This window comes from Molossus molossus, unplaced genomic scaffold (assembly GCF_014108415.1).
Source record: "Molossus molossus isolate mMolMol1 unplaced genomic scaffold, mMolMol1.p scaffold_m16_p_4, whole genome shotgun sequence".
NCBI classification, from domain to species: Eukaryota; Metazoa; Chordata; class Mammalia; order Chiroptera; family Molossidae; genus Molossus; species Molossus molossus.
This window is the reverse complement of record NW_023425377.1, coordinates 57,884,709-57,908,317: the sequence shown is the minus strand read 5'-3', so window position 1 is coordinate 57,908,317 and position 23,609 is coordinate 57,884,709. Positions and strand designations below refer to the sequence as shown.

General features: G+C 41.2%; 1 protein-coding gene across 2 annotated transcripts in view; it reads left to right on the top strand.

Annotated features, from left to right (window-relative positions):
- DPYSL2 (dihydropyrimidinase like 2) overlaps positions 1 to 11,962 on the top strand; it is a 149,945-nt gene extending 137,983 nt beyond the window's left edge. For both annotated transcript variants that reach the window (XM_036240655.1, XM_036240656.1), the window contains exons 11-14: positions 2,307 to 2,477; positions 8,652 to 8,831; positions 9,700 to 9,865; positions 11,421 to 11,962. In XM_036240655.1, coding sequence (XP_036096548.1) covers positions 2,307 to 2,477; positions 8,652 to 8,831; positions 9,700 to 9,865; positions 11,421 to 11,512 — 609 coding nt within the window. In that variant the 3' untranslated portion in view covers positions 11,513 to 11,962. The remainder of the gene's footprint in view (positions 1 to 2,306; positions 2,478 to 8,651; positions 8,832 to 9,699; positions 9,866 to 11,420) is intronic.
- The last annotated feature ends 11,647 nt before the right edge of the window (positions 11,963 to 23,609 follow it).

Genomic DNA, 23,609 nt, shown 5'->3' with positions numbered 1-23,609 from the left:
TTTTTAAAGGGAGAGGAAAAGAGAGATAGAAACATCTATGTGAGAGAGAAACGTCTATTGGCCACCGCCTGCATGCCCCTTACCGGGGATCAAGCCTGCAACCTGGGCATGTGTCCTGACTGAAAATTGAACTGGGACCTCTCAGTCCATGGGACACGCTCAGTCCACTGACCCACAGTGGCTGGGAGAACATACACTGACCTTTTAGGGTCTTGTGACTTTTTCATTTTCAGTGCTTTAAAACATAATAACAGCACAAGTTTTCTGTTTCTCAATTGATTTTTAAATCATGAAAACAATATATCCTTATTCTAGACGAATGGAAGTGAATAAAAACTACTCATAACACCCTCTTTCAGATTTAATGACAATTAACATGTTGGCAAAATGGCTTTCCATTTTTTGCCAGTGCAAGAGTACACATCTGTGTATATGATATGTACATGTATTAGTGTGTAAATAACATGGCATCATACACATTATTTTGTGGCCTCTTTTATAAAGATACTATATCATGAAAAGTTCTCCACATCCTTAAATATATTTGAAAATCTTGTTTTTTAATAGCAGTCTATTCCATTTTAATGCTGAACTGTAATTCACTTGCAATTATTTGAACATTTATATTTCTAATTTTTTTTAATGCAGGAAAAGTTTTTTATTTCTGTTTTGACTACTAACAATTTGGTAGTACTGCAAAAGTGGTCTTGAAACTGATTTTTTATTGCAATGTTTATTAAGTTGAGAAGTTGGATATGTCCTTTATGTGGAAATTATTTTCTACTGTGACTGAGTTGTTACACCTGCAGTGAAATTTTATTTTTATCATACAGAATCCAAAAAATTGAATTATGAAAGCCTTGGAGCACACGAAAGCTGAAGTAGTGATGATTCTAATGCTGTCATGTACTTTTATGTCTTAACATCACCAAGCACAATTTTCCTTATTGTTGATAGATATGAACAGTGAAATAGAGTTTTTAAATTACATCTGAATATGCCATTCTGAATTGTACTTTAACCAAATAACCACTTCCCATCCTACTGAAGAAATGGACAGCCTCTCTTGGGCTTGTCAAGCACAATCCACTGGACTGATCCAGTGTTCATGGTCCCACATGGAATCTAATTTTGTTACTGGGATGAACATCCTTGGACACATCTTTCATTATGCTTCTAGGAGAAATTTCTAGAAGTGGTATTGCTGGGTCAAAGGATGTGTATATTTTTTAGGCTTTTGCTATATACGTTGTCAAAGTTACTTATAGAAAGATTGCATCAATATGAATGCCACCAGCAGTATATGACATCCCTCAGTTTCTTTCACCAAGTCCAAATTGGTGTTATCATAAAAAAAACCCCAAATATTGCTGATTTGATTGGTGAATTTAGTTTTGCATTGAATCCCTTCAGTTACTAATTGGAGTGAATATTTTTTTTTCATATGCTTATGGGCCATTGATATTTTCTCTTTCATTTAATACCAGCTCATTTCCTTTGTCCAGTTTTGCACTAGATTTAGAGTGGGTTTTCTAACTCAGAGATATGCAGTCATGTCCTCAAATTCTGCATTTAAAGGGACATGGAGCTCAAGTGGTAGAGATGAGAAAGTGCAGGAAGGAAGTGAGGAAACGTGATTGGCACCTATTGCTGCAAATACCCAGACATGGGGCTGAGACTTCTAGCCTGGCTAGACTAGAAGCCTAAGTCTGCATCTGTATCTTGAAAAGGACAGCCACTCAAGTCAAATGATGTTTCCTCAAGAGGCATTGCAGCCCTGTCACTTTCACTTTGAAATAATTATAGAAAGGTAACAAAGATAACTTGGAGAGGGCCTGTGTACCCTTCTCCAGTTTACCCCCATAGTTGCATCTCACATATTATAGTCAGATATCAAAGCACAGAGGTCAACAATGGTGCTGTGTGTATCTGTGTCATTTCGTCTTATGGAGATTCATGTAACCACCACTGCAAACAAGATGCACATTTCCTTGGTCAGCATAAAGACCCTCTTCATTCTGCTCCTTTATAGTCACACCCATCCCTAACCCCTGGAGGGATCTCCATGTCACCCTATTCTATTCTTCATTTCTGTAACTTTGTTGTTTTGAGAATGTTTATGTAAATAAAACCATACAATATGTGACCTTTTGAGATTCGTTGTTTCGCTCAGCAGAATGCCCTTAACATCCATCTAAGTTGTTGTATTTATCAAAACTGTGTTTACTTTTATTGCTAAGTTGCATTCCACCCTTCAGCTTTTTGCTTGACCTGCTTTTGGTGTGTGTGTGTATTGTACTCTTCAGGTTACTGGGAAGATGGACGAGAACCAGTTTGTGGCCGTGACCAGTACCAATGCAGCCAAAGTCTTCAACCTTTACCCCCGGAAAGGCCGCATTGCTGTGGGATCTGATGCTGACCTGGTCATCTGGGACCCCGACAGCATTAAAACCATCTCTGCCAAGACCCACAACAGTGTAAGGCCTATGAACTGCACGGGTCTAATCCCAATAAATCACAGTCACAGAAAGAGACAGAGATGTGGCGAATCCCCAGGATTTATGAAAAGAACTCACTGTGATAGGAATGAACTCTTCCCAAGGATATATTATAACTTGAAATTTGCTGAGGAAAAAAATAGTTTTTTTTCCTTTAGTGAGGTCAATAAGACTGACAATAAGTTACTGTCATCATTTTGGAGTACTGCAGCCTCTCTTATAGATAGAGACCTCTATTTATAGACCTTCAGAACCTCCAAAGTCATGCCAGGACATTAGAAGTGTCTCTAGAAGTCAGGCTCCATTCCATTTTTATAGTTTGGTGCAGCAACTCTCATGGCAATGCTTCGAGCAAGGGACCTAAATAAACACTCCTGAGGTGGTACCCACTAGGCATATTTGTTCTTTTAAGCCATTGTTTTCTAATGTCAGTGTTGCCTTTTATAAATTTAAGTGGCAGATGCTCTTTTTAAAACTAATTGACTTTGACTTCTCTCCAAATAGAAAAAATATCCCCTACAGCCATTTTTTTCTCCTTGATTTGAATTTTATTTATCTTTTTAAAAAATTCTTATCTTTATTGTTGAAAATATTATAGATATCCCCTCCTTTTCTCCCCCATTGACTCTTTCCTCCCCTCTCCTGCCCCCCTCCTGCCTACCCCACACTAATGTCTATGTCCATTGGTTATGCATTTGTACATATAAGTTCTTTGGTTTATCTCTTCCTGCCCACCTCCCTCCTTCCCCCTTCCCTCTGAGGTTCCTCAGTCTAACAAACAGTTTGTACTTCTTAATCTCTTCACCTTTTTCGTCCATACCCCCAAACCCCCTCCCATCTGGCAACCAACAAAAAGTTCTCTGTATCTTTGAGTCTGTTTTTGTTCTTGTTTATTTTGTTTGTAGGTTCAAATGTTGATAGATATGTGTTTATTGCCATTTTGTTGTTCATATTTTTTATCTTCTTCAAGAAGACCTGTCAACATTTCATATATACTATTTGGTGGTGATGAACTCCTTTAGCTTTTTCTTGTCAGGGAAGCTCTTCATGTGTCCATCAAATCTAAATGATAGCTTTGCAGGATAGAGTAATCTTGGTTGTAGGTTCTTGGTTTTCATCACTCTGAATATTTCTTGCCACTCCCTTATGGCCTGAAAAGTTTCTTTTGAGAAATCAGCTGACAGCCTTATGGGAACATCAATGTGAGTAAGAAACATCAATCGGCTGCCTCCTGCATGCCCCCTACTGAGGATGGAGCCTGCAACCTGGGTGTGTGCCCTGACCAGGAAGGAGTCAAAGCGGCAACCTTCCCGTGCATGGGATGATGCCCAATCAACTTAGCCACACAGGCCTGGGCACCCCCCCCCCCTCAATTTTTAATATGTATTTATCTATTTGAGAAAGAGAAGAAGAGATTGAGAAACATCTATTTGTTGTTCCACTTATCCATGCATTCATTGGTTGATTCTTGTATGTGCCCTGACTGGGGATCAAACTCGCAACCTTGGCATATCAGGATGATGCTCTAACCAACTGAGCTACCTGGCCTGGGTCCTGGGTATCTTGTTTCTTAGTTAGACTACAGAATTTGGGGATGCCCTGTCTTGTTAATGGGACCCTGGGCAAGTGACTTCATGTCATGGCTCAGTCTTCTCAGTTGAGACTGACATGTTTAGATGAGATCTCTGAATGCCCTCTGATTCAGTGAGGTCAGTGGCATTAGGCAGAGGTCTTAGACACCATTGTTTCTTCATAGAAAACTTACATATACATGTGTATGTATAGATATATCTATATATTTGTAGAGATATAATATTGAAAGAATGTGGGCAAAGGGGGAGCTTCGGAAAAGAAATGGGCATAGGACAGAAGTGTTTTGTCAGAAACTCATATGAATCTTGAATTGAATTCAATTTCTGAATTGAAAACAGGCTCAATAGGGAATCTAATTCTAGACTGCCCACCCCAGCTAACCTGGGCCAGCAAGTTCTGACACGCTCCCCAGGTGCCACGACAGCTCAGGGATATCTCTAGGACAGCCCTGGGCCCTTTGCCATACTCCAGTCCTGTCCCATTTGGGCATATGGCTTTGAGGTGTAGGGCTCAGCTCTCACTTCTACTGGCACCTGTAGGTGCTGGGATTGTGGGTCTCTTCTGGGAAGGCTGCTTAGCTCTCAGTATTTATTTATAGTTGACTTTTCCCCCCATCCTTTCCCACTGGTTGGCTTAGCTTTGCAGCATAGGCTTATGACCACACCAGCTTATAACCTAGATCACCTCTTGGGGTTCAGGTTGGCTTTCCTTACAGGCAGAGGTCAGAGGGTCCTCCCCAGTGAACCCTCCTATATTCCTATGCATTTAACATCATATTCCTTCTTATTTACTCGTTCATTTGGCCTTTCAATAAAGGGATGATATTATTATCCCAATTGGGAAGATAAATAAACAGAGGCTTATAGAGCTTAGCTATTTTACAGTAGAACCAGAATTAGAACCCAAAATTGTCCTAGGCTTTTCCCTGCCAGACTGCTTATGCAGCCTCTGGGTCAGGGTTAAATGGAGAAAATGCTTCCCCTCTCTTGCAGAGTCTTTTCCCTAGAGGTAATATAAAGGAGGAACTAGATTTAAATTGCATTATGGGAGCTTGCACTTGGGAGACCTTAACTTGGCAGAAGAGACAGGATGTAAAGGAGTGATGAATTCCAGTAGACAGATTCTGCCCTCCAGATGTTCCACCTGAACCTTTCAGGGGCAGTAGCACTACCTTGTCTTTACTTCCAGGAAACCTTTAAGAACTGCTGACTTCCACAAGTGCATCTTTAGCCCTTACCTGTTTTTTTTTTATCCTCACCTGAGGATATTTTTCCATTTTTTTTGTTCAGATAGAGCGGGAGGGAGAGAGAGGAAGAGAGAGAGAGAGAGAAACATCGATGTGAAGGGACACATCGAGTGGCTGCCACCCGCACGACCAACTAGCCCTTACCTGTTTTAAAGAGCCCACACTAAGTGTGCTTGTGCAGCATTAATCATTTGAGAGAATACAGACAGGAGGCCATGCCGTGTAACACAGTGTTTCCTACCACGGTGCTAATTAGCTTTAATTTGGAACATTTAGCTAACTATTATTGATAGCCTGTTGCTAAGCCTCTGCTTGGATTTTCCATGCATCTAGCCAGATGAGTAATTTTAGGGGCCCATGCAGATGTAGGTTAAAAATTTCTATAGCTGGTGATAAAGCTTGACTGCCTCATGGTTTGACAGAGAGAGGGTGGGTTCTGAACACCCAGAGGAGCTGTGATCTGACCACTGACTTGTTTTAAGTCACTTAGAGTCATGGGGCTGGTTCCTCTATCTTTTCAGAATGGGAGATGGCTCAAAGCTCTTGCAGGAGTTTATGATCAGTTCTTTATAGGTAGTTAAACGCAATATATGTGTCTTACGATGTATTTGACACTAAAGGGCTTGCAATCTTGTTGAGACAGTGCAATAAAAAGCCAGATGGTAAATGAAGAAGTATTGTCTAAATGCTTACTTGTTGCCAAGTAGCATGCTAGATGCTCTTGTCTTTTATTTCTTATGATCCTTTCATCATTCCTATAAAGTGGGCCATTTCCTTTTATAGATGAGGAAGCTGTGGCTCAAAGGAATGTAAGGGACTTGTCCAAAGTCACACAATTGGCAAATGGCAGACCTAGGATGTAAAACCAAGCCAGATGGGACTGTGTCCAAGGTTGTTTCCATTCCTCTAGTAGGGTGCAGAGGAGTCTGTGAGAATATAGACAATTAGCTATGGAACAACATGGCAAGAGATGGGGCTTGATCTAGCCCTTAGAGGATGACATACACCCTTTCCAAGGTCATTTCAGAGATGGCAGAATTCTCTCACGTGATCTACACACATAGGATGCTTTTTTTGTGTTGTGATCATCACCAAGCCTTGAGAGAGAGGCAGCTGAAGAGATTGAAGTTCTGAGGCAGGGCTGAAGTGAGCTGCCCATAATCACAGCTTCTGGATTTCACCAAATCTAAATGCCATCGATGTTCAGATATTCCATTAGTTTATGTACCACCATAAAGGGAAAACAAGACAAGATGAGGAAGGTAAGAGGAGATTTCTATAAAAATATGCTGTGCCACCAAGGGCCAGCCTGTGCTTGGCTTAGGATAAGTGAGAGGTTAATCTGCCATGTAGAAAGGGGTGGCAAATGTCTGTGAGCCTTGACTTTGGCTTTGCGTACAGAGAGGGCAAAATGCCTCCTCAGAGAATAGGAACCGAAAGCTGGTACTCAGGCAAGTTGGAGGTGTGAGTTCCTGCTGCCTGCGGGGTCCAGACAAACCTGAAGCTGAGAACTTAATGTCAAGTGGATTCAGTGTGGCCATCCTCTAGGCCAGAGGGAAAAACAAACCCACTTTTCCCTGAAAGCACTTGGTTCAGTCTGCACTGACAGCGACTGACTGTGCAGGTCCATCTGCTGTAAGAGACATTTGGATTTCGGGGAAGAGTGCCTTAGAATCGGTGAAAGACTTGGAGACACACACTCGGGTCCTGGGAATCCCATGTAGAATCCCTTCCCTCCTCCCAGGTGCCTATCTGCTCGTTCCTTTGGTAGCTTCCACATGAGCCCTTGGAGCCTTGGAACACTACTGGCTGTCCCTTATTACTGTTTTCAGTCAGCACCACTGCATTTTGACACTGAATGTGAGCTAAGGAGCCAGCCGGGGCTTCCCCATACTTATAAGCCAGTGTACTGAGCAGAGGTGCTGTCCTTTACTGCAGTGACAGCTCTCTGTTCATAGGCTAACTCTAATGCAGATAACCTGGTCTGAATTCCCCCAGATGCCTAAGTGGCATTTATGGTTGGAGCTGCCTATTAATGCTCCATTCCTAGGCTCAGCACAGACATTGGTACCTGTGAGCAAGGCAGGTAAGAAGAAGCAGGAGGCCCTGGCCGGTTTGGCTTAGCGGTTAGAGCGTCGGCCTGCGGTCCGGAGAGACCCGGGTTCGGTTCCCGCTAAGGGCATGTACCTTGGTTGCAGTTTGTCCCCGGCCCTGGTCGGTCGTGCGGGTGGCAGCCACTCGATGTGTTCCTTTCACGTCGATGTTTCTCTCTCTCTCTCTGTTCCTCTCTCTCCCTCCCACTCTACCTGAACAAAAAATGGAAAAATGTCCTCGGGTGAGGATAAAAGAAAAATAAAATAAAAAAATAAATAAATACTTATCTTTAAAAAAAAAAAAAAAAAAAAAAAGAAGAAGCAGGAGGCCTCCTGGAGCCTGAGGATAGCTCTGGGTGAGCTGAAGTTATGGGATGAGACTGTGACACATGGAGTTTTTTATGGTGAGCACAGTACTCCTGACTTCTGTTGCCTTGCATATTTTCCAAGAGGGCACACAGATATGCTATTCTTTCACTCAAATGCTTGAAACCAAAAGGACTGCATGTTTGGGAAATTATACCTCAAACATCTTATGAAGGCAAGCATCTTAAATCACCACATTTAGGGACTTCAGTTTAACCACACTGCTAACAGATTGGAGAACCAGGCAAACCAGTGGGAAAACCTACTTGAGGATGGCCCACTTCAAGGTTAAGTTTGGAACTCAGTCACAAAAGGCCTTTGCATTTGAACCTGATTGGAGCTTGAGTTAGTGAGAACAAAGTCACTGCTAATGCATGGAATCGTTTTCTTATGTTTGTGTAGCATTTACAAATCCTCATGCTTTTCCAGTGGGAAAAGATGATCCCATGTTCTAGACAGGGGTGTTAAGACTTGGAGATTAGCCTTGGTAAGTTTGGCTCAGCAGTTAGAGCATCGGCCTGCGGTCCAGAGAGACCTGGGTTCAGTTCCCGCTAAGGGCGCGTACCTCGGTTGCAGTTTGTTCCCAGCCCTGGCTGGTTGTGCGGGTGGCAGCCACTCGATGTGTCCCTTTCACATCCATGTTTCTCTCTCTCTCTCTTCCTCTTTCTCCCTTCCAAAAAAAAAAAAAAGACTTGAAGATTAAGTGCCTGTTGGTGTGGTCAGTTGGGGCAGGGACTCCAGCTCTGGGCCTTTCTTTTGTCCAGGTGATGTTGAGCAGTGGGTTCTGCTAGCCTGGTTAAATCTAGCCAGGGTGGCAAGGCGTGTCCTAAAGTTTTCTGTGCCCCCTTCCTCTAGGCTCTTGAGTACAACATCTTTGAAGGCATGGAGTGTCGTGGCTCTCCATTGGTGGTCATCAGCCAGGGGAAGATTGTCCTAGAAGATGGCATACTTCATGTGACTGAAGGCTCTGGGCGCTACATCCCCCGAAAGCCATTCCCTGATTTTGTTTACAAGCGTATCAAGGCAAGGAGCAGGGTGAGTAGCTCTGATCATGTGAATTGTTTTGTCATGAATTTCATTCAATTTCATAAACCTTCCTAAGCACTTTGAATCAGAATATCAAGATGAGTATAGAGGATTCAGAGAAAAAGGAAACATGTTTATTATTATTATTATTATTATTATTTTATTCCTGGGGTTCAGAATACCAGTGGAGGAGTCAGGTGTGTCTACAGCCAGCCAGAATGAAGTGAGACTGTGACATGTGCTGTGATAAGATTCAGAGGAGAGAACCACTGCCATGGAGTCATGGAGGAAAGTGTCATGGAGAAAGGGCACTTTGAGTGGGGTCTTGGAGGTTAAGTAGAAGTTTGATGAGTCAAAGAAGGGAAACAAGGTAATTATGTAGAGAGAATGTCATGAGCATGGAAAATGTCTGTTGTATTTAGGACATAGTGAATAGTCTGCAGCACTACGGTGAGGGGTGGGGGGTTTGAAGAGAGTGTTTGTGAGGCCAGGATGAATGGAGTTGTAAGGGAATTAAAGAGAGAGTAAGATTGGCAAGAAACTTTGGGGCCAGATCTTGAACATGAAAACAGATCCTTTTTACAATGTTTGGAATTTCCATAGGTTTAAGTAGAAGTGTCTTGGGAAATGGTAAGAAATGTTCATTTTTATAGACTGATCAGTTACCCATGACCCACCTTGGAGGATCATTGGCCTGGAATCATGGGGCTGTCCCCATGCTGACATCTATCCCTGCCTTACCCACCATAAGAAGAGCCCTCCATCTCTAAATTTCACAGACCTCTGTTCTAGCCTCTATTCCTTCCACATTGAGAGGGTTGCCAGGGAGTTGTCTTCTGTGAATGTGGCCTGAATTGAGGACTCTTGTGTTTTGCAGCTGGCGGAGCTGAGAGGGGTTCCTCGTGGCTTGTATGATGGACCCGTGTGTGAGGTGTCTGTGACACCCAAGACAGTCACTCCAGCCTCGTCGGCTAAGACATCTCCAGCAAAACAGCAGGCCCCACCTGTCCGGAACCTGCACCAGTCTGGATTCAGTTTGTCTGGTATGGTTATGGTTTGGGGAGGGCCCAGTTCTCAGGGGTTGGTGAGTCTGGCATCACTTTTGTAGAAAGAGAAGAAGTGGAAAGGAATGGTATTCCCATTTTTTTCCCAAAGTGGGAAATACTAATATCACCAGGGATGTAATTCACAGCCAGTGGCCAGTTGTGTTTCAGAATTAACAGTTTATATCACATATGATGGCATGATGCATACACTGTGTACAATACCCACTATATTAAGAATCTTTTTTTTTTTTTCTATGTATTATGGCCATCCTAAAAAAAGGATGTGATGGTATTTCAGGATTTCTTTTCTCCCCTAATATGCAGTATGGTTGATCCTTGAGCAACATGGATTTGAATTGAGCAGGTCCATGTATATGTGGTTTTTTTTTTTTTTTCCAATAAATACAGTTGGCTCTTCACATCTGTGAATTCAACCAAACACAGATCAAAAACAGTATTTTCACATTCCCAATCGCAGATTCCCAATACAAATCTAAAATAGTGTTTTTGGTCCATGTTTTGTTGAATCCACAGATGCAAAGTGCCAATTGTAATTAAGTTTTGGGTGAGTCAGAGTGTTTTGATTGCGTGGGTGGTTGGCGCCTCTAGCCCCTGCATTGTTCAAGGGTCAACAGTATATTTTGTAGTTCAGCTTATGGAGTTTCAACAGCTTAAATTTGTAGTCCAGGTGCTTGCTAGCTGCTCCTCACTCAGTCTCATCTATAGAATAGGTTAGAATAGGTATAAGTAGTTGCTACCTTATGGGGTTGTTGTGAGGATTAAGTGAGTTAATATGCATGTAAAGAGCTTAGAATAGAGCCATTTGAGAGTTGTTAACTATTGGCTTGGATAAAGTGTGTGATGTCAGGGGTGATGAGAGGAAAGGGTCAAGATTTTAGAGTTTCCTCAACTGAAATTTTGTTCAGTCCTTCGTTTGGCCCATAACTAGAATCCTTCCATGTTTGTAGCCCCCTGAGCTAAAGATAATGTATCCAGATTTCTATGGTGTGTTAAGCAGTTAATTAGGTCTCTTTTTTCTTTTGTCAGATATACTGGTTTTTAGAACACTGCCATATATGCCATATCCAGATTACCCATTCTCAAAAGATTTAAAAATAACAAACCTTAGTTTTGTCATAAATTAAAATGGGCGTAATGACATCTGTGCTATCTTATGTCACCAGGGCATTCAAATATAAAGAACCATCACTGCCCCTACTTTTTGATTAGACAGTGAGATGAGCAGTGTTAGGGGAACATAATGTCAGAGAGAGGGCTATGCCTTCAGAAAAGCCACACTCAAACTGACTAACAGGGGCAGGATGTAATTGGAGTGACTTGAAAGCCTGAAATGTAGTGTTATTTCATATATAGTTTTAATTTTTCAAGTAATGGATCCGACTGGCTTCTGACTTTTTGGCCACCTTAAGCTTATCATTTCTTTGTAGTTTAAGTTTTCAGTGAGGTTTTAAGAGGACAAACAATGGACCTAGCCCTTAAAGCAGGAACTCCTATAACTCTGTTTTGACCCTCACCCGTTTCTCCCCTCCAGGTGCTCAGATTGATGACAACATCCCCCGTCGCACCACCCAGCGCATTGTGGCGCCTCCTGGTGGCCGTGCCAATATCACCAGCCTGGGCTAGAGTTCAAGGCCCATTCCACTTGGGGATGGGAGGGTGGGGGATGGAACACCTGAAGACATTCTGAGACTTCCTTCTTTCCTTCTTTCCTCCTACCTTCCTTCCTTCCTCTTTTTTTTTTTTTTTTTTTTTTTTAAGAGCCTGTGATAGTTACTGTGGGGCAGCCAGTTCATGGGGCTCCCTCTTGGGCCTCATACTCCATCTCTCAACCGGAGTCACTGATTTTGCTCACCCACTTCCCTATACATCTACAAATATCACACCACGTCTGTTCACCAACCCCACACATGGGGCTGCATCCAACACAGACATGAGAAACAGCAAATCACTATGAGAGTGTTTCCCATCTTTAACCTCTGTTGTACTTATCATCTTCCTTTCATTGGGAGGGAAGATAAAGTGAATTGCCCAGAGCTGCCTTTTTCTTTTTAAATTAAAAAAAAAAAGTTTTCTTTCTGGGGCTGGGGAAGGGTGAGTTGGGGGGGGGGGGATTTTTTTTAATACAGTACTAAATTGGAAAGCCTAATTCAATATTAATACAAGGGGTTTGAACTGGACATCCTAATGATGCAATTTTTATGTAACCATCAAGCTGATTCAGGGTGGTTGGGAAACTCGTGACACTCCTGAGAAGTTCCAGAATGTCCACATCACCATTCTGTAGTCTTCTGGGTCGACTGTTGATAAAGGGCAGGTTTTCATTTTGGCCTAGATTTTGTTGCAGATTAAATCTTTTGAGGATTCTCTTTTCTTTCTTGTCTCTTCTCTCTCTTTTCTCTTCTCTTCTCTTCTCTTCTCTTCTCTTCTCTTCTCTTCTCTTCTCTTCTCTTCTCTTCTCTTCTCTTCTCCTCTTCTCTTCTCTTTCTCTCAAGCTTTTTAATTCATTTTATGTCTACCTCTTTCTTTGTGTTTCCTCCAGCCCTTGTCTGTGAGACACTGTTTTCTCTCCTTCCCCACTGCCTTTTCAAATAACTAGTTGTACGATTCTGCTATGGTCATAAGAACTTGCCTGGGAGGAGGTGAGCCTTGTCATCACAACCATAGTAATCTGCTGTCCTTGTCCCTATAAGACTGGTGCTATCCACCAACCACCATGAGGATATGCGTGTGAGTTTGAGACACTTCCCAGGTGCAGGGAAGGCCTGAGGTACTCACCCACACTATTACATGTGGGTCCAGAGTAGACCCTGAAACTGCCGAGATATTGCAGAAGTTTGAGGCTATAGGATGTGAGAGTTTTTTCCTTTAGGCAGTGCTAGCTGGTTAGACATGATCAAATTGTATATTGAGCCCCAAAACCCAAGTGAGCCAACCAGCCCCTCAAGCCAACCGCCAGCTCAGAACTGTTGAGCTCATGGGAGTGTGGCCCCAAGAGCCTGCTGTTTCCCGGCTAAGCATCCCTTAGGGTTCCAAAACAAAATGGGGCATCTCACTTTGGGGAAAAAAATATTTTTTTCTTGGCCCATTATTTCAAAGGACATCAATCTATAAAGATGCCTTTTAAACTCAGAAAACTCTTGGGAAATTGGACGTAAAGTCCAGTTTACTTTGTAAGAGGAAACATCTGTTTAATGAATGCTATGTCGCAGCAGAGCTGTTGTGAGGAGAAAACCTTATAAATCAAACATGTGGCCCCTTAGAGACCAAAGGTGATCTGTGTCAACATCTTCCCTCTCTTTGTCTCAGTGACCCTCTCTCCACTAACTGCCTTTGTGCCCATCCCTGTCTTTGCTGATTTGTGTTGCATTCCTTCCAAGCATGGTGACAGGTCCTTCTAAGCAATGTTGTGTCTGCAGGCTTTTATAAAACCAAATCTACTTTTGTAAAGCAAACACAAAAAAGTAGGTCATTCCATCATTCCATTTGTCTCTCTACATATTTTTGCCTTTGGGTTTATTTTTATTGTTGCTGTTTATTTGTTATTTGAAAACGAAATTGCACTTTTAAAGACTTAATTGGTTAACTTAATATATTCACTTTTTTTCTTACCTGCACTTAGAAGAAATTTGAACCAATTGAAAAAAAACTTTTTTTGTTTCAATTCTAAGAAACACTTGCAGCTCTTTAGTGTTCACTTGAGTCTTCCTGTCTTTCCTGTACCAGGCCATGGTCATTTTGGTTATTTGGATTGTTTTCTTAAGACAACTTAAAACCTGAAGATTTCCGCAGGCTGTATAAGCATGTTTACCAGTTGGCTTGCTTTGTGTGTCTGTTAAATGAATGTCATATGTAAATGCTAAAATAAATCGACAGTGTCTCAGAACTGAATAACTGCAGTGACTTGATGCTCTAAAACAGCGTAGGATTTAATAATAGATGGTTTTTAACCCTTGGAACTGTGATTGTGACCCATGAGGAGGAACTTTCAGTGATAAAGCTGATCATGATGTGTGTAGCCAGAAGAGCACCTTTTTTTTTTGGTAACCACTCTCTAAGTGACAAAATAATTATGGTTAAAAAAACAAGTCTCGTGTTTATTATTCTTTAAGAACTCTGTGTTATATTACCATGGAACTCCTAATAAAGCAAAATGTGGTTGTTTCATGGGTGTGTCTGTATTGAAATGTTCAAGAGGCTGCTTGGCCTGGCCTTCCAATAGTACCTCCCATCTGAAGCATTCATGGGTGCCTTTGACCTTGTTTTGGTGACTGTCCCAATTCACGAGTTTTCACTGCATGTCCAGGTTGTTATGCTCAGGCCACTGAAGTCTAATTCCCAGCAGAGTTGGGTGTCAGAAATTCATAGACTATATCCTAGAGAGGCCATGAGGGCTCAGGATCAAGCTACGAACCTACCAATGGACCTGGGAAGTCGCTAGTGCTATGTAGGTTAGTGTGGGTGACCTCTGGGCTCCCTGTGTCCTTATAGCTTATTCACCCTGGGACACCCTCAAGCTGCATGAGAATGTGGAAGATAGAGACTATTGTGTGTTGATTTGCACCCAGACCTCAGCCCAGGAGCTTGCAGGAACCCAGATATAAAGCACTTGTTCTGTCCCCAAGCAAGCACCGAGAGTGCACATCAGGGGAGAGAGCAGGCTGGGTGCTCATTCCCACAGACCTTGTTAACTGGCACTGGCATTACTGGTTCTGAAAACATGGAATAAAGAGGTGTGTGCTGGGAGCTCCCCGGGTCTGTCATAGTGTTGATGAAACCTTTTTCTCTTCCTTTCTCATTTTGTTTTCTATCCCACCCTGTTTAAATGGCATAGCAGGGGTTTGCAAAAATATATACATTATACAAAGCTTTTATAAATATTTGAGCAAAGGGAAAATGAGAATAGGAAAAATAAGATAAGGCCTGACTAGTTAGTACAACACACCTGCCATGAGGTTGGGAAATTGTGAGCGAACTCCAAATGACCTAGCAACAAATACCAAACAGGGAGACCTGGCCAGAGGTGATATAACATTTATAGTGACCAAAAGATAAATACATCCTTCAGATTCCTTGTCCTCAGCCCCAAGGACAAGTGTGGGGACCCCCAGGAGCCAGTATTGTGTGCCTAGAGCTGGCTCTTACACTGCCTTCGTTGCGTGCCCATCACAGCATTGTGATCAAGAAAAATAAAATCTTCCAAGGGGTTGGGGGTAGGGGTGGAGAGGGAGCATAAAGGCTCACCCTTACACTGTTGGGACTTGGGCCAAGAGAAAAATTCCAGGCCCACAGCCCAACCTCCTATCCTACTCTGGCCTCATTCCATAACCAGACAGAGCTCACGCTCATGCCTGTGGACACCACAGTTTATATTCCAAGTTTTGCCCAACCCCTAGCACACTCCCTGCCCACATCAGCTATGAACTCTGCCCTCTGAAGGATGACCCAGCAGAGGCTGGAGTATGCACTGGCCATAAGCTTGGGTCCATTTGAGCAGGGAATTGCAGTATAGCCAAGAGGCAGATGCTCCAAAGAGGGAAACCCATGGGTGCAATATGGCTAAACAGTGATCGAATCCAAAGAGATTGAAGAGCACCTAGAAAAGGTAAGTGGAATGCATACCTTCAGGAAGTGTTTTCATCCTTTGTTGTCTGGAGTTGGAAGTTACATCCTTTGGCAAGTTTCTGTAGCACACATCGTATAAGAAAAGGCCCACCTATTCCTTTCCCATCAACTGAGATGGGGATACATTTTGTGCTATTGATTAGGTATGTGTCTCTCAAAAAGCTGTTTCACTTCCATGGGCCTTGTTTACTCTCTGCAAGGTAGACTTGGTGTTATCTACTTAGCCTGACTCCCGGCGTAGGTCCAAATTGGAAAGGGCAAGCCAAAGATCAGATATGGTGCAGAGTGGAGGATTGGGAAGGAACGATAGGAAGCTGTTAGAAACAGCATCCTAAGTGTGTCTTTCAAAAATAGAAATAGATGAAGACTGATGTCTGCAAAGATCTTTAGTTGACTGCAGAGATCATAGCACATCAGAGAGGGTGTCGACTGTTAAATAAAAACAATCTGTTGGTTAAAATCACCTTGATAATAGCTAACTATTATTATGTGCCAGATACACTTTAAGAGCATTTCACATATTAACTAAGTTTATCTTTGCCACAACCCAGAATAATTTTTGCCATTGTACAGATGAGACAGAAGCACAGAGTTAAGCAACTTGCTCAGAACAAGGCTTTGAACCCGTTCTGTTTGGGACCAGTGGCCATGTTTTCTTTTTTTAATTTATTTTTTATTACTCTTATTCTATCATCTGTGAGAAAGCTTCCCCTTAGAGGGTGTGAGAAAAAGTTGGAAAGTGTCAGAGGATAAGGCTGTGCAGGTAGTTAGGCAGATCCATGAGTAAAATTATGGACAAATAAATGCTGCAGAAAAGAATACACAATCTCATGAAGCCAAAATGAATTTGGAGACATATGGGTTCTAGGTAAAAAGAAATGAGAGGTCTATAAAACACATAGCCAGAAGAAACATAGTTTAGAGAATGGCAAAAAAGTGCAAAGGAAAACAATAATTTGAGTATATTAAGTTATATATACAAAATTTGGGGAAATTGTATTGCTTTGATGAAATTGCACGTGTCTATATGCACATAATTAATTTTATAAGAATATTGCAAACGTGAATAAAATAAAATCATTAAAAATATTTTGAGAAGGAGCAAAGCCACCTAGACATGTAAGTACCTGGTCATTTTATGAAGATTTGATGTCAGGAGAGGGCTGGTACAGTCAGGAAGGGGAGAAGTAAGTGCTGGTTCGGGTCCTTGCAAAGCTGAATGTAATGTGAGGGGCATATAAAGATTTATGGTTCACCCTGGCTGGTTTGGCTCAGCTGTTAGAGTGTCAACCCTTAGACCTCAGTGTCGCAGGTTTGATTCTCCGTCATGGGGACATAACTGAGTTGCAGGTCCAATTCCTGGCCTAGTCAGGGACGTGCAGAAGGCAACCGATTGATGTGTCTCTCACATCATTTTTTCTCCCCCTCCCTCCCATCCACTCTAGAAAAAAAAAAAATCATTGGGTGAGGATTAATAAAAAACAATTATGGTTCAAATACTTTATTTTTATAATTTTTTAAATTTTTTATTTTTTTGTCAGTGTCCGTAAATAAAGTTTTATTGGCACACAGCCACACCCTTTCATTTACATATTGTTTTTTGTTTTTGTTTTTTTTTTATTTTATTTTTGTTACAGATGTTTCTCCTTTTTTACCCCATTGACACCCTCCTCCACATCCCTCCCCACCCTGTCCTGGGCTTTGTTGTCCATGTCCATTGGTTATGTGTACATGCATATAAGTTCTATGGTTTATCTCTTCCCAACCCCCACCATCCCCTCTTCTGAGGGTTGTCAGTCTGTACCCTACTTTCGTGTTTCTGGGTCTACCCTATTCCTCAGACTGTTACATTCATTATATTCCATATATAAGTGAGATCATGTGGTATTTGTCTTTTTCTGCTTGGCTTGTTTCCCTTAGGATAGTACTCTCCAGGTCCCTCCATGTCGTCTCAAAGGATAAGAGAACTTTCTTTCTTACAGCTGCATAGTACTCCATTGTGTATATGTACCACTGCTGTTATATCCATTCATCTACTGATGGACACTTGGGCTGTTTCCAGATCTTAGCTATTGTAAATAGTGCTGCTATGAACACGGGGATACATATATTCTTTCTAATTGGTGTTTCAGGCTTCTTAGGATATATTCCTAGAAGTGGGATCACTGGGTCAAATGGAAGTTCAACTTTTAATTTTTTGAGGTAACACTATATTGTTTTCCACAGTGGCTGCACCAGTCTGCATTCCCACCAGCAGTGCACTAGAGTCCCTTTTTCTCCACACCCTCGCCCATACTTGCTGTTTGATGTTTTGTTGATGGCGGCCATTCTGACAGGTGTGAGGTGATACCTCATTGTTGTTTTAATTTGCATCTCTCTGATGATTAGTGATGTTGAGCATTTCTTCATATGTGTCTTAGCCATTTGTATGTCCTGTTTGGAGAGGTGTCTATTTAGTTCCTCTGCCCATTTTTCAATTGGTTCTTTGCCTTCCGTTGGTTGAGTTGTATGAGTACTCTATATATTTTGGAAATTAACCCCTTATGTGATGTATCATTGGCAATGATGTTCTCCCATACAGTGGGTTGCCTTTCCCTTTTGATGGTTGTTTCTTTTGCTGTGCAGAAGCTTTTGAGTTTGACGCAGTCCTATGTGTTCATTCTTGCCTTTGTTTCTGTTGCCTCAGGGGATGTATCAGTGAAAATTCTGCTGCGTATGATGTCTGAAACTTTGTTGCCTACATTTTCTTCTAGAATTTTTATGGATTCATGGGTCACATTTAAGTCTTTTATCCATTTTAAGTTTATTTTTGTGTATGGTGTAAGTTGATGGTCTAGTTTTATTTATTTATATTTTGCATGTAGCTGTCCAATTTTCCCAATGCCATTTATTAAAGAGGCTGTCTTTACTCCACTGTGTGCTCTTGCCACCTTTGTCAAATATTAATTGAGCATATTGCCTTGGGTCCATTTTTGGATTCTCTATTCTGTTCCACCGGTCTATATGCCTGTTCTTGTGCCAGTACCAGGCTGTTTTGATTACAGTCTCTTTCTAGTATAACCTGATATCTGGTATTGTGATCCCACCTACTTTGTACTTCTTTTTCAAAATTGCTGTGGCTATTCAGGGTCTTTTTTGGTTCCATATGAACTTTTGAAGTATTTATTCTAGTTCTGTGAAATATGTCATTAGTATTTTGATGGGGATTGCATTGAATCTACAGATTGCTTTGGGTAATATGGACATTTTAATGATGTTAATTCTTCTAATCCATGAACAAGTATGTGCTTCTACTTTTTTATATCTTCCTCTATTTTTTTTTTTTCAATGTCCTGTAGTTTTCTGCAAATAGGTCCTTTACTTCTTTGGTTAAGTTTATTCCTAGGTATCTTAATTTATTTTTGCCGGGTTGGTAAATGGGATTGTTTTTTTAGTTTCTCTTTCTGAGTTCATCCTTGGTATATAAGAATGCCATCGATTTCTTGACGTTAATTTTGTAGCCTGCTACTTTGCCAAATACATTTATTAAGTCTAGTAAATTTTTGATGGAGTCTTTAGGGTTCTCTATGTATACTATCATGTCATCTGCAAATAATGACAGTTTCACTTTCTCCTTTCCAATTTGGATCCCTTTCATTTTTTCTCCATGTCTGATTGCTGTGGCTAAGACTTCTAGTACAATGTTAAATAAGAGTGGCGAAAGTGGACATCCCTGTCTTGTTCCTGTTCTTAAGGGAAATGTTTTTAGTTTCTGCCCATTGAGTATGATGTTGGCTGTAGGTCTTTCATATATGGCCTTTATTATGTCTAGATATGATCCCTCTATTCCCACATTGCTGAGCATTTTTATCAGAAATGGATGCTGAATTTTGTCAAATGCTTTTTCAGCATCTATTGATGTGATCATGTGGTTTTTATTTTTCATTTTGTTTATGTGGTTTATCACACTTATTGACTTGTGAATATTGTTCCAGCCTTGCATCCCTGGGATGAATCCCACTTGGTCATGGTGAATAATTTTTTTTGGATGTATTACTGGATCCGATTTCCTAGTATTTTGTTCAGGATTTTGGTGTCTATGTTCATCAGGGATGTTGGCCTGTAGTTTTCTTTCTTTGTAGTGTTTTTTTCTGGTTTTAGAATTGGAATAATGCTGGGCTCATAAAACGAGTTTGAAAGTCTTACTTCTTCTTGAATTTTTTGAAGTAGTTTGGGCGAATGGGTGTTAGTTCTTTTTTGAATGTTCGATAAAACTCCCCCGTGAAGCCATCTGGGCCTGGACTTTTGTTTCCTGGGAGAGTCTTGATTACATCTTCAATTTTCATAGTTGTTATTGGTCTGTTCAAGTTTTCTATCTCTTCCCGGTCCAGTTTTGGGAGACTGTGTGTTTCTAGAAATTTGTCCATTTTCTTAGATTGTGAAATTTATTGCCATATAATTGTTCATAGTAGCTGTTAAGGATCTTTTGTATTTCTGTGGTGTCATTTGTTACCTGTCCTCTTTCATTTCTGATTTTGTGTATTTGGGTTCTCTCTCTTTGCTTCTTGGTGAGTCTAGCTAAGGGTCCATCAATCTTGTTTATCTTCTCGAAAAACCAGCTCTTTGTTTCATTGATCCTTTGAATTGTTCTTTTTTTGGTCTCTATGTCATTTATTTCTGCTCTGTTCTTTACTATTTCCTTCCTTCTACTTGCTCTGGGGTTTTCTTTCTGTTTGCTTTCTAATTCTTTAAGTTGTGAGATTAGATAGTCAATTAAAAATTTTTCTTGTTTCTTGAGGTAGGCCTGTAGTGCTATGAACTTCCCTGTCAGAACTGCTTTTGCTGCATCCCATAGATTTTGTATTGTTGTGTGTTCATTTTCATTGGTTTCCAGGAAGTTTTTAATTTCTTCCTTGATCTCCTCGGTAACCCATTCATTGTTTAATAACATGCTATTTAGCCTCCATTTGTTCAGATGTCTTTGCATGTTTTTGTTGCAATTGATTTCTAATTTCATGCCATTGTGATCCGAGAAGATGTTTGATATAATTTCAATCTTCTTGAACTTGTAGAGGTTTGGTTTTGTCCTATCATGTCGTCTATCTTTGGGAATGTCCCATGTGCACTTGAGAAAAATGTGAATTCTGTAGTTTTGGGGTGTAATTCTTTGTGGATATCTATTAAATCTATTTGGTCTTGTGCTTCATTTAGAGTCTGTTTCCTTGCTAGTTTTTTGTCTATAGGATCTATTCAGTGGTGTCAATGGGGTGTTGAAGTCCCCTGCTATGATTGTATTGCTGTCGATTTCTCCTTTGAAGTCCTCCATAAGATTTTTGCTATATTTTGGTGCTCCTACATTGGGTGCATATATGTTTATCAAGGTTATATTTTTCTGTTGGATAGATCCTTTCAATGTTATGTAGTAGACTTATTCATCTCTAGTTATGGTCTTCTTTTTGAAATCTATTTTATCAGATATGAGTATTGCTACCCCAGCTTTTCTTTGCTCTCCGTTTGCTTGGAAAATTTTTTTCCATCCCTTCATTTTCAACCTATGTGAGTGTTTTGTTGTGAGGTTGAGTCTCTTGTAAACAACATAGAGATGAGTCATGCTTTCTTATGCAATCAGCTACTCTGTGTCTTTTTATCGGAGCATTCAGTCCATTTACATTTAAGGTGATTATTGATATGTACTTATTTATTGCCATTTTTGTTTAGTTTGGTTCTATTTTTCTTCCTATTTCTTCTACTAATTACAGCAGTCCTTTTAACATTTCTTGTAGTGCTGGTTTGGTGCTAATGCATTCCCTTAGCCATTTTTTTTTTTTTTTTTGCCTGGGAAGCTCTTTATTTGACCTTCTATTTTGAATGACAGCGTTGCTGGGTAGAGTAGTCTTGGATTCAGATCCGTTTTTCATGACCTTGATTACTTCATGCCATTTCCTTCTGGCCTGTAGTGTTTCTTGTGAGAAGTCAGCTAAGAGCCTTATGGGGGTTCCTGTATAGTAACCTGCTGCTTATCTTTTGCTGCTTTTAGGATTCTCTCTTTGTCTTTAATTTTTGGCATTTTAATTACTATGTGTCTTGGTGTGGGCCTGTTTGGTTTTTCTTACTTGGGGCTCTCAGTGCTTCTTGAACTTGAATGCCTTCTTCCTTCACCAAATTAGGGGAGTTTTCTGTCACTATTTCTTTCAATATATTCTCCAACCCTTGCTCATTTTCTTCTTCTTTGGAGACTCCTATGATGTGAATATTTTTACGTTTCCAGCTGTCCCACAGTTCTCTTAAGCTTCTTCCTGTTTTTTAGTTATTTTTTCATTTTGGTTTTCTGATTTGTTGATTTTTTTCTACCCTGTCTTCTTCTAATTCACTGATCCGGTCCTCAGCTTCCTCTACTTTGCTCTTTAGACCTTCCAATATGTTTTTTATTTCTGATATGTCACTCTTGATCTCTTCTTGGTGGTTTTTAATTTCCAATTGGTTTATTTTAAGCATCTCTATGTCCTTACTCATACTGTTGAGCTTCCTCAAGATCTTGGCTCTGAATTCTAGCTCCATTAACATGCCTAACTGCTCCACATTGATATTATCTTTGGTGGAGTTCTCTTGTTCTTTCATTTGGCTTTTGTTTCTGTGTTTCACCATTTTGGCTATCTCAGTGGGCTTTGGAGCCTGCCAAGTTTTCCCTGTAGGTATTGGTGTTCTGCTGTTTGTGGCTCCCTCTCCTGTGTTTAGATGAGCGAGGGAGGACCCATGTTAAACAGCACTGTCAAGTCTTACTTTCCTGATTAGAGTTTGTAAGCCCAGGAATGGTACTGTTATCCTCTAGCTTTTTGCCTGGAGGCTAGCATTTGAGGTTACTTTAAGAGTTTTGGGTTGTCAGTTGATTGAAAAACTCCCAATAAAAAAGAAAAGAAAGAAAACAAAAACAAAAACAAAAACAAAACCGAAAAAACCTCCCTCACATGCTCAGCATAAGGGGATTTCCCAAGGGTGGGGCAGATGCTGGTTGTTAGTAAGCCTCAATTTGCATTTCAATGGCCCACAGGGTGGGGTTGAATCTCTGAGGGAGGGGCTGCTGCCTCTCCCCAGAGCCTTCGGAAGGAGCAATATGGCCACCATCCTGCCTGGCTGCAACTCAGAAAAAGCTCTGAGCGCCCTCCAAATTTCGAGTGTCCCCACACAGTTCCAGTCCAGTCTGCCCTCTCTCTGCTGGAGCCCAAGGTGAGTGACTGTGGCTATTTTAGCCTCTGTCCTGGCTCTGTGCTGTGGAGCTGCTTGGGAGTTTAACCAGAGGGCGCTGCTCACATCTAAGGCTGCTGCCGCAGCCCCCGTCTCGCGCTTTTGCAATCCAATAGGATCGAATCAGTGTCCTTGGTTATATGGTCCTCGCAAGCTGCTTTTCTGTTGCTTTTTCCCGTTGATTTGTCTTTGTTTTAGTTGTAATTTCAGTTTGGTTCTGGGAGATGGTCTGTGTAGCTTCCATTCACTCCACAGTCATTTTGGAATCCTAAATACTTTATTACATTGAGATTATGTGATGAATAATTTTGGCAGCTAAACTGTGCTATAGTTACACAAACAGTACTCATCCTACCAAACTTCATCCCACAACACAGAACCATCTGGCAGCCTGGTGTGTGTGATGAGAGCAGGGTGGAGTTCAGATAGAGGTGAGCTAGACTCCTGCTATGATGTCCTTGCCCAGAACCAGCTGTTTTCAGCTTAATCTTGTGGCTCATGGGACACCAGGAAACCTTGACAGGACCCAAATGTGGACCCCTCAGAGAAAAAGGGGCAGGAGGGGAGAACTTACTGATTTGCTGTTCACAGCTCTTTAGGTTAGTCCTTCCTCAGAGAAGACTAGAGTTACAGTGGACTTTCCATTTCTGGTGGTTATTTCCGTTGATTTTCCCTATTACTCCGGAGGTTCGCCATTTTCATCCATCAGCAATTCAAGAGACTCTGGGTTCACAGCAATTTGTTTCAGTCGATGTATTCATGGTGTTGCACTCCCACTGCTGGACACATCTTTTATCTTTTCCAACATATTTAAGAGGTGAGGAAGTAGAGGACAGCTTTGTTCCTCTAGAGAACATGGAGAAAAGGGCTAACCACC